At 45.7% G+C, this 16,135-nt stretch overlaps 1 protein-coding gene across 3 annotated transcripts in view; it reads left to right on the top strand.

The window, feature by feature from the left end:
- GRIN2A (glutamate ionotropic receptor NMDA type subunit 2A) overlaps window positions 1–16,135 on the top strand; it is a 409,098-nt gene that overhangs the window by 355,614 nt on the left and 37,349 nt on the right. For all 3 annotated transcript variants that reach the window (XM_084762469.1, XM_084762471.1, XM_084762470.1), the window contains one exon: window positions 6,929–7,116. In XM_084762469.1, coding sequence (XP_084618595.1) covers window positions 6,929–7,116 — 188 coding nt within the window. The remainder of the gene's footprint in view (window positions 1–6,928; window positions 7,117–16,135) is intronic.

Below are 16,135 nucleotides of genomic sequence, written 5' to 3'. Positions count from 1 at the left end.
TGGCGGGTGTGCACATGTGCCATCACATGTGTCAGACTTTCTGACCCACGGACATCTAGAGATTTTCCTGTCTCGGCCTACCATTCCAGAACACTAGAATTTCAGACATGAGCACTGGTTCCAGGTTTCACATTATTTCTGGGAGTTTGAACTCAGGGCCTCGTGTCTGCAAAGCAAATGCTCTACCCACTGAACCATCTCCCCAGCCCTCGTGTGCTATTCTTTTCATTTTTCTAGCAAAGCTTTGACATGACCTAAAAAAAAAAAAAGGCATTTGGTTATCATCAAAGACACGTTTCTGTTTTCATAACACTTGAGAGTAGTCCTCCAGTCTCTCTCTCTCTCTCTCTCTCTCTCTCTCTCTCTCTCTCTCTCTCTCTCTCTCGTTTTATTAATTCATCAGAACAAGTCACTGTCTTGTTAAAGGCTTCTTGAATGTTAATGAATGAATAATTAACTTTAACTATATAATTAGCCTTTAAATGTGCCGAGACCCCCCAGAGAGCATCTGAAAACATCCATAAGATGATGAGCTAAAACCGGAAGCTTTTGATTAGGAAATACCAGGCTGCCTGGCAACACAAGTCCCATTCCCAGAAAGAACCCGTGCTTCCTTGATGATGGGGTACAGTCTTCACTGCGGTAGGGGAAGTCAGGTTGTGTAACACTTGGTGTGGGGGTAAGAGCAGTCTTCCAAGGGCATTGTACAGATGCAAGCAGGTTGGACTCACGAAAGTGATGTCCTATCTACATTCCTGCTCAGGCTGTAGGGCTCTCCAGAGCTGTCAAACGTCTCAGCAGGAAGTGAGCAGGTTCAAGTAGCTGAGGCCCCTGTGAGATCCCGCCTCATTTGTACTTCCTTGCAAATTGACAGGTCTGACTTCCCCCTCTTTCTCTGCATTGCCATCATTTCTAATCATTTGTGCTCCTTGAGAAGGACTGGTGACAGAGAGAGTGACGGCATCTACACACATCCTGTCATGTCTGGTGTGTGTGAGGCTGTTCTTTGGCATCCTCGCCTCCATTTTGAGAAGCAAGAGTGTTGATTTAATGCCACAAAGGGGCATGGTTTTGTGAAAACAGGTGGTGTTGGCCCTAGGGTGGCAGAAAGGACTCTGCCCCCACCCAGGCATACCCTGACCTTTGAGCCTCGTCCTACCCAGTGGGAGGAGCACTTAGTTGTGAAGGTGTAGGGAAGATGTAGAGATCGCCCACCGGTAACTGGGGTTCCCTCGCTTGCCGACGCCTGTGAGGCCTGCACTTTCACATGGATGCTTAGCTCCGAAGAGAGAAGTCCCCGCAGGGAGAGGGATGGCCTTCACTCTGCGCTGCTCAGAGGTTAGGACTGCCAACCATTCTTCTGCCTCCTCGTGTCTCCAGCCCTCACGGCTCAAAGCCCTCAAGTGCTTATGGCCAAATCAGACTCCTTCAGGTGGTCCCTTCCTCTTAACCAACTTTGGATTCCAACAAGAGCCTGTGACGCTCAGCAGCTACCTACCAAACTGATTAGGATATACTAACCGTGGGAAGAGAGGGCTGTGCAGGTAACTCCAGACCTACATGCTAGGCGTCCGCTAGGGAAGATACAAAAGCAGACTCACTCACCAGACGACTTTAAACTCTTACCCTCTGTTCTATCCTTGCCTTTTCTTTTGTTATCTGGCTTGGCCATCTACATTTCCTGAATAATATACAGAGCTGCCCCTTCCTAGGCATTAAGTCCTAAAGGCTGTGGCCTTGGCATTCTCCTAAATCTCAGTTCAGCTTTGGATACTAGCCAATTCAAGCAAAGTCTTTAGAACTGGACTTCGTACAGAGGGTGCGTGAGATCTGTGGGGCCTTTAGCCATAAACTGAACCTGACTGAATGCATTTATGCATCTTAAGCGTTTGCTGTAAGCTGGCCATCGCACGCTCTTCCCTTACATAACATCACTTTGTTCCCAACAGCCCTCTGAGGGCAGATATTGTCAGCTCCTTACTGCAGAGGGAAAAAAAATCCAACCCGACCCATAACGAAACAAAACCTGCCCCTCAGAAGCACAGGTGCAGCGCCAAAGCCCCTAGCTTACAATGACTGATTCCTAACACATCCATCAGCAGTTTAATTTCTTTCCTTTTAAACAACACCACTGTTTTCAACTGGAAACAGATAAAGAGCAAAACCTTTTATAACAGCACGGAGAAGAACCCAGAGTCTGGCTAGGCCAGTCTCTCCCTTGCCTATGACGGGATACTTGATGGATATTGCCCATCCTTGTGGGTCTCAGCCACATTCAGCCATTTTTATTAGTAACTAAATCAGTGCAGTTTGTTGAAATTACAAACTCCCTTGCTTGGCTGGCTGCATTAACTGCCATTCAAAGGCCACTACCCACAGAAAACTGAAGCAACAGTCTTGTGCATTTCTGCATTGTTGCAGAAAGCTCCCATGGTCAATGCTGTCCCAGCTCGCTATAGTGCAGAATATGGGATACGACTGTTGCACCCAAGACTGCCTTAGCTTTCCAGAATCTTATATGCCCGTAGACAAAATAGAAAACAACAGGAATGCTGTTCTGGGTCTCCTGGACAGTTGTGAGGTGTCAGTGAGTTTGATGCCTGCCATATGCTGAGTGCAAGCAAAGACCCTGGGTTTGTTCTTGTTTGTTATATTCGAGAAAGAATGTGTGTGATGTTTACATGTGTGTGTGTGTGTGTGTGTGCTGTGTGTGTACATACATGTGCACTAGTCAGAGGACATGTGTGTACCCTGCTTTATTACTCTTCACCTTATTCCCTCAAGACAGCGTGCTTCCCCTGAACCTGGAGCTAAGATGGCAGCCAACAGGCCCCAGGGCTCCTCTTGCCTCTTCCCTCCACGGTACTGGGGTTATAGCCACCTGCATAGACATAGCTGGCTTTTTATGTAGTATTGGGGATTTGAACTTGGGTACCTACATTTGAATGGAAACTGTTCTTACCACTGAGCCATCTCCTCCAGCCCCAGGGTATCGCTTTGAGAATGCACGTGTCTGTGTCCATTTTCACCTAGACTCCAGTGCTTGCAGCCTCAGTCCCGCATGATAGCACTGCTTGTGTTCTGCTGCGACTCCAGAACGTAGAGAGTTGGGTTGGGCCAGAAAGAACAGGCTCCCACCTGTGGCTCCTGTGGCCACAGCCCTGAGGCTATGTTCCTTCGGCTCTTCCAAACAGTGTATAAATGCTTTTGTCATGACCACCCATGTCTCTGCCATGAATAGGCCTGCCTTTCCCCTTCCTGTTCATCTGGCTGTTGCTCAGCAGAACATTTGTTATGAAATATGGTACCAGTCTGCAGAGTTCTGTGCCCATCCCTAACAATACCAGCTGAAGCTGCTGTGGGGCAAATCTTGCATGATGGCCAGGCTTGTCTTTTGATTTCCGTGCCAACAGTGTCTTAGAGCGCTCTCTCTCTCTCTCTCTGTGTGTGTGTGTGTGTGTGTGTGTGTGTGTGTGTGTGTGTGTGTGTGATAACATGTCGGATGCAATAGATAGGCTGAGAGCTGGACTAGTGTCCGTATGTGTAAGTCTGTGGACTTGTGTTTGAGGAACTGAGAGAGTTTGCTGAGACTTGCAAAGTCTTTATAAGACCAAGGTTCTCAGCATCTCCATGGCAACTGTGGTATGTGAAGTATTGACATTGCAAGCACCTCAGCTTCATCAAAGAGGAGAAATCCCACAGATATGGCGTCCTATGTCAGACTCCCCTTTGATAGTCACAGGAGGTCACTCTCGGCTTACAGAACCCTAGAGTGTCTCAGAGTTTCGTCAGAACACCACGGCCCCATCACTTCACAGCTGAGGAGCCTGCTATCCAAAAAGGAAAAAAGCGGCTTTCCTGAGGCCACTCCTTAACCCAAGCCCCACCTAAGACTGAGATATGTCCAATCTGTTAACCCCGTATGCTGGCACTACATTATGACTGGTTTTGAACCTTTGCCTTTATTTTTAATTTACTCTTTCATTATACTCAACTTGATTATGCTTTCTTATCGCCTTCCCTCTTTCACTGAGCCCCTTCTTCTCAGCAAGCCCCACACCTACCTTTATGTCTTTGCTGTGCCCACTGCATTAGGTTAGTGTTGCCTCTATGAGCGTTTGGGGTGATTTACTTGACCAAGGACAGCTGGCCACTGACTACACTACCGGGAAGTATAAATCCCCACCCCAGTGATAGGGATTTGACAAGCCAGTCGTGTGCAAGGATTGTGTAAGAAGCTAGTGCTGCTCTGAGTCCAGGCCACTTCACATCTTTTCTAGCTCTCCTCCCGCTATCCCCACCGTTCCAGGACAGCTGGTCTTCCAAAAAGGCTGCGCTTACTTTGCTAGGCAGCTCTGGTTTGCCTTACCACAAGGTCACACCCAGCCTCCTCCCCCCTCTCCTCCTCCCCCTCCTCCTCCCCCTCCTCCTCCCCCTCCTCCCCCTCCTCCTCCCCCTCCTCCTCCCTTTCCCCCTCCTCCTCCCCCTCCTCCTCCCCCTCCTCCTCCCCCTCCTCCTCCCTCTCCTCTTCCTCCTCCCTCCCCTCCTCCTCCCTCTCCTCATCTTCCTCCTCCTCCTCCTCCCCCTCCTCCTCCCTCTCCTCTTCCTCCTCCCTCCCCTCCTCCTCCCTCTCCTCATCTTCCTCCTCCTCCTCCTCCCCCTCCTCCTCCCTCTCCTCTTCCTCCTCCCTCCCCTCCTCCTCCCTCTCCCCCTCCTCCTCCCCCTCCTCCTCCCTCTCCTCTTCCTCCTCCCTCCCCTCCTCCTCCCTCTCCTCATCTTCCTCCTCCTCCTCCGTCTCCTCCTCCTCCTCCCTCTCCTCCTCCTCCTGCTGCTGCTTGGATGCTCTAATCCCTTTGGAGCATACTCAGAGATAAATACCTAGTGTTTGGGATAAAAGTTTCAGAGTCTTTCTAAAGTTAGATAAGCCCTGTAGTTTTGCTTCACCTGTAATTGTTACAAAAACAAAACCAAACCAGGGGGAAAATGGAAATGATGGACGCACCTATAAAGCTCTCGAATAGCCAAGTTCCCATGGGGCGTCCCGCAGCAGCTGCCTCTGACAGAATGCAGCCCGCTACAGCCTCTCCTGCCACTTTTATTTTTCTTTGCTTCAGTGTTTTATATCTCCTTGTTAGAGAAAAGCAGTGAAGTGGAGCCCGTGGCAGGGGGTTGAGTAATCTCTGATGTACTTCTCCTGCCTGTTTTAAAATGGAAATATCCAGTCCTATGCTGGGGCAAGGGGTTCGGCCCTTTCATATGACTTCAGATCTTTGAAATTACGTATATACTCACTAATAGGGTTCCAGGTAGTGACTGGGTTCAGCCACATCATGCACAAGGCGCCATGATGCTTGCCACTGGGAAATGGTGAGTGGGGGGTGTCACAGAGGACTGCTGAAGTTGTTATTGTGGTCTCAGCTTTGATCTGCATGGGAATTCCAAAGATGGGCCCAAAGGTAAAAATTTATGGAGCACCTCAAAGCATAGACGCAATATTGCAATAAAAATAAACTTATCAGAAAAAAAGAAAAAATACTATTCTTATTGACATGGAGATACGTTTAGTATGTGTGAAATGAGAAAAAAGCAGTCTGTGAAGCGATTTGGTGCAATCCATTTGGGGAGATGAAATAAAGGTGGGTAAACTGTAGCGAACAAACAGGCAGGTCTTGTAAAGGTGTCTCATCGGAACAGAACCAACCTTTTTCATGCTATCATGTCTGCTTTTCAGGGAACTCTGTGGTTCCTTGGGCTCCCCCAATGAAGCAGCCTCAGCCGACAGACTTAAACAACAGAACCTTACTGTCCTAGAGTTATGGAGGTTCTGAGTCTGGAATCAGGATGTTAGCAGGGCAGCCTCTGAGAGTGAAGAGAGAAAGGTCTTTCTAAGGGGTCTCATGGTTCACAGGCTCCTAGCTACATAATTCTAGTCTTTGTATGATGCGTATCTCTGCATGTGCATGTGTGTGCATATGTGAGTGTGCGCTGACATCCTCCCTTTTAATAAGGCCACCAATCATATTGGATTAGGGCCCTATCCAGTATGACCTCATCTTAACTGATTCTGTCCACAATGACTGTATTTCCACAGAGACCATATCCTGAGGGGTGGGTCTTCAAAACTAATTTTTTTAATGGAAGGAGGAATAATTAATCCATGACACCTCACCTCAGCAAAGAGGTGGCTCACAAAGCCTAAACTATTGTTAATTTTTTTTTTACATAAAACCTTTTCCTAACCCTGTTGTATATATGTGTGCATGAAAGTGTGTGTGTGTGTGTGTGTGTGTGTGTGTGTGTGTGTGTGTGTATGTGTACACACATACAAGCCTCAGAAGACTATCCATCAGTATGATAGAGGTCACCTCATAGTTATAGATTATGGGTTATAGAATTTATAGCACCTATTTAATCACTTACCTGATTTAATACCTTTATATATTAATTGAGTTTTTTAAGTGTTACTATATGATGATTTTTGGAACATAAACAGCATATGTATTTATGTAAGTCTTTACAACAAAAGGCACCATTTTTGATTGCCTCTTCTTTTACTGCTTGCAAGCTACCACCTAGTCCTACTGGCCTGCAGCAGTTCATGGTGTTCTGAGGCAAGCCTTCTAAACAGGCCACCACTTCCCACTGCTGGGAGGTGTTAAGGGCAAACACTTAGCAAACAAAAACCCTGCCTGTTTACTCACTTGGGTATATGGATTCTTCGTGTCTTAATTTAGCTGCCTCTTGTAAGTTGGAAAGGAAAGGTTCTGGCTTTTATCTCCTCATTAAAAATAGATCCTTTTATGACAAGGGGCTGGAGCAACCATGAGTCACCATCTCCACTGTGTGAGGTGCTGGAACTGGCCGGGAGAGCGGGGCCCTGGGATGGCACCTGGCCACCCCATGACTCCCTGGTGTCTTGTCATTTCAGGAAGTTGGACGCTTTCATCTATGACGCAGCTGTCTTGAATTACAAGGCCGGGAGGGATGAAGGCTGTAAACTGGTGACCATCGGGAGCGGGTACATCTTTGCCACCACTGGCTATGGCATTGCCCTCCAGAAGGGCTCGCCCTGGAAGAGGCAGATTGACCTGGCTCTGCTGCAGTTCGTTGGTGATGGTAAGCAAGACCCCCAGAGAACCCTGTGGTTGACAAGGTATGGCTCAGAATGAAGGATGTTGACAAATCCCTTAAAATGTCCAAGCCAAGTCCCCTTGTACTTCAGAATGCAGAATTGTGTGACCCCCAAATGAAGGCTAGGTTCAGGACATTTGCTGTGTACCATTACATAACTGGGCTGCTGTGTGAGTCAGCTTTTCGTTGCTACAACAAAACACCCAGAATAAGAAACTTGACGGAGGAAAAGATTACTTTGTCTTGGGGTCTTTTTGAGGTTTCCCTTTGTGGTCCAGTTGCTTTTAGGCCTGTGGTGGAACATCGCACGGTGAGGAAGGCTGGTGGTAGAGGGGAAGCCACTGAGCCTGTGACGAGGAAGATGTGGCCGTGGTGGTGAGGACGATGCAGCCTTCTGGGGCATGTCTCCAGTGACCCACTGCTTCCAACAAGCCTCATGTCTTACATCATTTCCCAGTATCCCATTGACTTATGAATCCACAAATGAGTTGGTGAGCTGTTGTTAGGATTGCAGCTCTCATGGTTTAAACACCCCTAGAATCTCTATCTCAGAACCCAGTTGCGTCAGGTTCCAAGCATTCAGTGGAAGAGTTGTGGGGGTTGGGCATTTAAAATCCAAACTACACCAGTCGAGCTTCATTTCTGTCTCTGTGATAAAACACCATGACCAAAAGCAGTACAAGGGAGGAAAAGGCTTATGTGGCTCACAGTTCCATACTACAGTCCAACACTCAGGGGGAAAAGGAGCTCAAGGAGCTAGCTCCATCACAGTCAGGAGCAAAGGGAGGAGAGCCCAGCCTGGCTGGCTGGTTGCTTCTGCCTCAGCACGTTTTCTCCTCTTTACACAGCCCAGGACTGTATTCATGATATAGCACTACTCGCACGTAATGGCTGAATCACCTTACCTTAATTAACAATCAAGACGCCCCTCCATGGACACTCCCACAGGGCAGCCTGATTAAGGCAGCTCTCCAGGTGAAAGTCGCCAGGTGATTCTAGGTTGGGTCAAGTTACCAGAATTAACCAACCCAGAAGCCAAGTCGTGTTCCCTAAATCCCAAATTGTAGAAGCACTCCTCATGGGGTTTGGATTAAAGGGAGACTTTTCTAGCTCTATCAGCAGTGATGGCAGAGCAAGGCGGGCTCCCTTGGCATGCTGGTTCTTAACCTCTTATAGAGGAATGAAGAAAGCATCCCCAGGAAAGGAAGGATCCTGTGGTTTCTACCAGCCTTCCACTCTACTGCCTACCATGCAAACTAGCATCAGCTCCCCTCTCCCAGGATTTACAAACTAGTGGGCCTGGGACAGTTTTGATCCCCATTGCCAAATGTGCTACCTTGGGACTGCACTGTATGTCCATCTGTCTGCTCTTTTCTACCTTATAACTGGTATCTTAATGACTTTTCTCACCGTTGCACTCAAATATCAGACCATAAGGAGCCTAAGGCCCCTTGGGGTAGCAGGAGTGTGATTCCGGTTTCACTGCGTCTACACACAGGAATCAGAGAGTGAGTCACAAGCTGGGCTTGGGCTACAGAACTTCCAGGCTGGCTCCGGGGACTCACTTCGTGCAGCGAGGTCCACCTCCTAAAAGATCCACGGGTTTCCCAAACAGTGCCACCAGATGGGGACCCAGGGTTGAACTGTAAGGAACCTACTGTGTGCATTTTAACATTTTGAGCACAGTGGCTGGTGATCTCACCATCTCTCTTAGCATGATGAGATGGCTTTAAAAGTCCTGCCCTGTGTGAGCTAGAGTTCCTCCTATCTAGGTGGCTGACACAAAGACAGGGAGTGGCACGTCAGCATAGAACACAGGCTGGTGTCAGGAAATGCTCAGTGTGACGCACAGAACTAAGGCCAAAGGACAGAAGTCCCACTCAAAATGGATGGAGGCTGCGGTCAGCAGCATTGAGGTCTGAGCTATGCTACGCATATCTGAGAGGATAAAATGCAGCAACCACTGTAGTCAAGCATGATTTTGAAAAGAGCGAAAATTTATGCTCAGGTTGGTGTAGATTTGAAGGGAGTATAGAATTCTCGGTAGCCTTCCTTCTTTCTCAGCTCACAGAATTAAGTCCTCTTTTTTTTTCTTTTTCTTTTTTTTTTTTTTTTTTTACTTTACAGCACCATCAAACATTCTAAATGTGTTTTATGTTTACCTCTTAAATAAGGACATCTGATGATCAGGACTCCCTGTAGGGCATTTGTTTCTTCCTTGGGTCACACTGGCCGTGTCCCATGCTGTGTAACTGTGATTTGTGGCTATGTTGGTCAGCTGTTGCTGTGAAATCTCAGAGGCATACAACTGTGTGCCTTTGCCGTGCTGGTGGGAGATGCAGGCGGAGTGGACAAGCCTGGAGTCAGGCTTGGATGAGTTTGATGGGGATGATTCCCGTCACAAGTCAACGAGTCGAGCGCATGACCTCTGCTACACGCATCCAGGTTATGGGTCTCAGGCAGTCTGCTGCTAGTCCCCGGGAAGAGGTTGTTTTAATAGGCACAAATGAAACGCTTAGGTGTCCAGGGACATGCGAAGTTTCTGCTTGGTTACGTGCCTTTCTTCTAATGTTCTCCTGTGCAAAACAAGTCAAATGGCAAACCCCAAGCATATGGCTCATGTATCCCTTTATGAGAGGACAAGGGACAAGGGACGAATGAGCCCTGTGGAAACACTGGAACTTTAGTGTCAGTTTTTCCATCCCTCTTCGGTTGACCCAGCCAGCAAATAGGGTGTTTGTTTTCAGCATAACCCCCAGAAAACCCCGAACACAACAAGCGATTGGTCAAGGAAGGTTTGAGCGGATAAACACATGTATGGATGAATGGTTAGCCTCGGGGCACATTTCATTTGACAGGAAATGTTTAAGTGTGATAGGTATCTGTCAAACGAGCACGTTTTAACTCTAGCCCTGCTCACCATTGTTGTCATTCTTGTAACATCTGTTAGAAAACCACTGACATGTTTAGAAAACAGGTTATGTCAAGCCGCATGCTGAATGCACTGCATATATTCTTTAGTTTATTTTCAGAACTTTTTACTTTACAAAGACGAAAACTGAACGTCAGGGGACTTGTGACTTCCCTTGTCAACAAGTGGTGATATCTCTGCTTCAGGGAATTTAATCTACAAGGAATTCAGTTAGGCAAAACTCCCATTCCTTTTGATTTTCTAAGGTGTCTGGCAAAGTTGATTGGCTGGACACTTGATGTTAATAGGCACTCCAGGAAGAAGTGATTGAGCACATATCTGAGCTGAGGCTGTGTTTGCTCTTCTTACAAATACTTCAGCAACATTCTCTCTATCACCCTCGGCTACTCCTTTGTGCACAGGTACAGGTTATACTTACATGTTAAGAACAGAAAATGACATGAAAGGATACGTACAAAGATCTTAGCTTAGCACAGAACCTGCAGCATAATGATGGCTGAAAAAAAATAAGCTGCCATCTCTCTCCTCTCTATCATCCTTATAATCATCGTCATTATCATATTTATAATCATCATCACAATTTCACCAAATCCAAAGTATTCTTACTTAGCCATGTCATCATCACCACTTTCAACAGAAACACTGTCCTGTCAGCATCACCAACCACCAACATCTTATTATTATCACTATAACCATCACCACCATGACTCCTCTTGCCATCTTTACCACCAACAACAAAGCATCATCATCAACACTTTTACCACCACCACCACCAGCATCCCCACCAATATCACCACTATCAACCACCACCACCACCACCACCAGCAGCATCACTGTCATGATTCTGTTTGCATCAGCACTAGCATCATATTCACCAACATTTTCATCCCAATTATTATCACCACCATTAATATTATCAGCATCAAAATAAGTATCATCACCACCACCTCCATCATCACTTCTATTTCCACCATCAGCCCCAGAATTAGTATCAGAAACACCAGCATCATGGACCATTGGTTCTCATCATCACCATCACCATTGTGATCTCTGTAATCACCACGTTCACCACCTTCCTTTACACCACGACCACCATCACTCTTTCTCCTTCTCAACATCCTCTTTTTGCTCATCCACCACCATCCATGTGTGATTCTCATGCAGCTAAGTCAGTGATATATTAGCAGTAACACAGTTAAGTTACACCCCAGAAACAACTCTGTGGTCCTGGATAGCAACCATCTTCTCTGCAGCATTTCAAGATGCTTACATATAGAGCATTTGGGTTCTAATAGATATTTTATGTCCTGGCTCATTGCTTTCCTGGTCACATTGCTGGAGTTGGGAAATGTGTCTTTTCAGCGTCTTCTTCAGAGGCCATCTGGAAACAGAGACATGGGAGAGAAAATGACGTTGCTCCAGGGGGCATCTTAAGATAATCTTCCCGGAAAGCCATGTCCAATTCTGAATGTCTCTCTAGGAGTAAATACATGAATTAACACAGCTGCATAAATATTTCACTTATCTTATGCAGTTTCAGCAGGATTAATTATGCTCTAAAATTAGACCTGCAAAGAGCACAGTGCCAAGCAGTACCTAATTATTATTCACCCCTTAGAATGGAGTGTTTATCTCTTGTTATAGAGTAGCTCCAGTGGACGATTATGAATCTAATGAGTGTCAAAAGTATAAAAAAAATTTCCTAATGGGCTGTGTAAACATAACCTCTGAATGAAGTGTTTGGATATAGGAAGACCTCTTAACGTAAAATCTACCAGTCACCTCCCTGGGGAGAAGGACCACTATCAGTACCGGTAGTGGAGTTTTATTGAGGAGCAGCACTGTAATCCAAGATGCGCATGTAATTGTCTTCTCTTATTTTCTTCAAGGCACTCACAGGTGGCTAACTATGTGTACGTTTAAAATATGTAGATTTCAGATAGAAACATATTTATAATAATCCATCTATGAATATTTATGTAAAATATGTAGACTACACATGCCTGCACTTCATTAGCTAGCTTGGAAAGATGAAAGATTCATCAAACATCTATGAAACGCTAGGTTTTAATGAGAATAAATGGAGAGCATCATTCATAAAGAAACATGGATCAGTGAGATTTTGGAGAAAGAGTAGAACAGAGCAGGGTTCACACAGGAGCCTTGGTGATGTGCTGACCCAGCAGCAACGAGGAAGTTTCTGTGGCACTCGGCATCCCCACGAGAGATGACATAAGTAGACACAAAGTGACACTGTGCCTGACACATTAAGAGTGCTTTTCCAGCTTCAAAGTGGAGGTGAACACGGACCTCTTAGTGCTTAGACAGCTCAGGAGCTCTGTGCTTTTCATCATGACCCTGAAATTTGGAGGGGACAAAGGACTATTAGAGAGGTCAAAATCCTAGGGTATAGAAAGGCCAGTAAAAAGACTCTGCAAGGTTGGACACCATGACACACACTTGAAATCTCAGCACCGGGGCTGCTGAGGCAAGAAGGTGGCAAGTCTGAGGGTGACTAGCGAAGTGGGGACTTAGGTTGTAGCACAGCATGAGCACACTACTAGAGTGCACAGACCTCTGGTCCTATTGTCAGCACAGCTGAGGAGGAACCAGGAACCAGGGGAGGGAGGTTATATATTATTTATAAGCAAATGGTGCTTACAACATTGAAGAGAGCTGTTTTTCAAGCCCCTAGTCACTTGGGCCTAGTGAATGACCTAGCATCATGCCAAGTACCTCAAAGATAGCCTGATAACTCTATAGAATGTTCTGGACTAGAACTTATCTATGCCTTTGCAGGATAGGAAACTGAGGTTCAAACTTCAGAAAGAATCATCCAGGAGTCTTGTTTAAAGCAAAGATTTCATTTGAGAAGGCCTGTGATTTTAAAATCATCTCCTAAGTAGTGACACTGTGGCCAACCCATCATGGAGGTTTCTATAGAAGCAAGAAGACTTATGTCCTGTTGTGATCTTCTTTTCTTTAAAATGTCCTGGCCAGGCTGGAGAGGTTACTCAGTAGCTAATGCTGGTCCTACAGAGGACCTGACTTCAGTTCCCAGCACCCATGGGTGGTGGCTCACAGCCACCATAACTCCAGTCAGATGACTCTGATTCCTTCTTCTGGCTGTTGCTGACACACAAAAGTATGTGCACATATTCACACAAACACACACATACACACAAATAAAGATAAAATATCCTGGCCACAGGCAACCAGGTCACCTGAGTTAACAGCAATTGTTCTTGAGAAACGTTTACCCTTTCTCTATATTTGTTTGCACTTTGTGCAATTTGGATTTCTATTTAAACTCAGAAATGTGTTGCTTGCCCCGAGTATATACTGAATTAATTGAACAAATGAAAATAAACTACAAATGATTATATTACTATATCATCAAAGGTTTTTATATGGTATATTCTATTGTATTGCGCCATATTTAGGTTCATAAAATCAATACTTGAAGACGTGACGCATTTCTGTTGTTTACATATTCATATGACTAAGCTCTGGGAGGGTGGCTCAGTGAGTAAAGTGCGTGATGAGCAGGCATGAGCACCTGAATGCAATCCCTAGTACTCACATAAAAAGCCAGGCATGGTGCCATGAGCTTGTGACTCCATGGCTGTGGCAATGGAGAGACGCAGATCCCTGTGGCTCAATGATAAGGCACCCTAGCCTAATTATTGAATTTTGGGTCTCAATGAGAGAGCCCATCTCAAAATACGGCATGGATGGCTCCTGAAGAACACTAAGGCTGAACTCTGACCCTCACACACGTACCTACAAATGTGTATGCACATCTTCACACACACATGAACCCATGCAGATGTGAACATGCAAAAATATGTACACACCTACAATAATATATAAACACGGCAACAAAACCGATGCATTTTTCAGGGACTTTCCCAGGTTTAAGGTTAGTTCATGATCCTTGTCATACTGTGTTTAAGCATATATAGTAGTTGCCATCCATATTGAAAAAATATATATATGTATATAATTTCAATTAGATACACTCAGCATCCACACTTTTGTCCAGTAGCTTTGTGGTAGCTTTTAAAGGTTCATTATACTGTACATGAATTGAAGGGACCACAACTGTGTTCTGCATCAGTAAGATGCCCTACTGATATTCAGCCTTAGAATTTTAAGAAATATTACCCAGCACATTGATGCCCACAAATCTCGAAGTAAGGTAACAGTAGAGGGGAGTGGATTGAAGGACCTCTTCCTGCCTCTAGGTGGTTCACTGTTGACTTCCTCAGTCCTTGTTGTCAGTATTCGTCTTTTGAAGGACATGGGAGTGGTGCTTTTGACAGTGAGGGACTCCCTGCTGTCAGCTGGAGTACAGTGTTCCTACAACTGGAGATGTTCTTTTTGTAGCTAATTAGGATTTTCATAGATTGCTCCAGGCCACTGGATAAACTGCTCATATCATCGACATTTGCCCCTATCCAACGTCCAGGCTTAATTTCCTTGGGTGGAGCTGGACACCCTGCAGTGTGGCTGGTAATGACCACACGTGCCTCCATTTGGGGGAGTACACACAGAGGTCTTTTCAGGCTGTTGCCTTAGCTGGCTGAGAAGGACATGGAGATGTGGGCTAAGGCAGTCCCTGAATGTCCTCCAACCCTGTGCTCCTGACGCATCTGAAACGCTGTCATTTGGATGTCTAGGTAAGCATAGACTCTTTGATGCTGCCTCCTTGAAAGATGGAGTTCTGTTTACCCTCTTCTGACCCTGTTTCTAGATTTGAATGCAGCCTGTCCTTCAGCCTTCTGTTCCCCCACAGACTCCCTTAAAGGCAGGTACCTTTCCTTTCAACCTGCTGAGCTCTGAGAGTCTGTGGGACTTAACAGTACAAGCAAAGCAAAAGAGAAGAGATGAAGGCCACACACACACACACACATACACACATACACACATACACACACACACACACACACACACACACACACACACACATACACCAGGATGATCTCAGAAGAACTAGCTTGGTGCCCAGCATACACTTGATGTCTTCTTATTTGTGGCCTCTTCATGTTGTCTGGTCCACTGAAGCCATCTGATTCTGAGTCCCTTGAGGGAGGACAGCGTTTATATCCATGTTTGTTAGACTTTCCTTCTGTGAACTCAGAGATGCTCTCTGCACAGCAGGTGCTTGATTTAAATCCACTTACTGAATTGTCAGTATTGCAGATACATGTACAGAGGCAATCAGATATCTTCTTTGATCAAGAAGTGTTTTTCCCCCAAGGAAAGAAATTAGATGTCCATAGTCTTCATAATTCTTTTTTTATTAATTTATTCATATTACATCTAGAAACAACCTATGTGTCCCTCAGTAGAGGAATGGATAAAGAAACTGTGGTACATTTACACTATGGAATACTACTCAGCTATTAAAAACAAGGAATTCCCGAAATTTGTGGACAAATGGATTGAACTAGAAATTATCATAATGAGTGAGTTCACTTAGAAGCAAAAAGAGTTAAATGGTATATACTCACTTATATTGAGACACTAGTCCAAGGGGTAAGTCCTATGAAAACTTTACTTACCAGGAAAGTGGGTCGGACGGGAGGACATCCGATTGAGACTTTAGGCGAGAGAAGCATAGGAGAATGGGGAAATAGAAGGATCCAGAGGGTCCTGGAGATCTACAAGAGGAACTTTATGACAGGCGGATCTGGGTCCTGGGGTCCTCCTCAAACTATGGCACCAGCCAAGGAAAATATAGGCAGTAAACTTTGAACCCCTACCCAGACCTAGCCGATAGACAGGAGTCTTCATAATTCTTATGACCAATATCTGATGACAAGCTGCTTCAGGGAAGAAAGATTAGTTCTGGCTTGCAGTTTGAGTGGAGACAGTCCACCATGGCAGGGAATGCCTGGCTGCAGGCAGCTCTGTGAAGTGAGGATGCGTGGCAGCTGGCCACACATCAGAGTGTCCCAGGCAGCAGAACAAACTGAAGGCAGAAGCAGAGCTTGGCTGAAAGCCTCCGAGCCATGTAATCTTGAACAAAGAAATTTCTCTTTAAGTGAGAACTATTTTTGAAATTGG

Source organism: Acomys minous (assembly GCF_964271855.1).
Source record: "Acomys minous genome assembly, chromosome: 16".
In the NCBI taxonomy this organism is placed as follows: domain Eukaryota; kingdom Metazoa; phylum Chordata; class Mammalia; order Rodentia; family Muridae; genus Acomys; species Acomys minous.
This window is presented reverse-complemented; position numbering and strand designations above follow the sequence as displayed.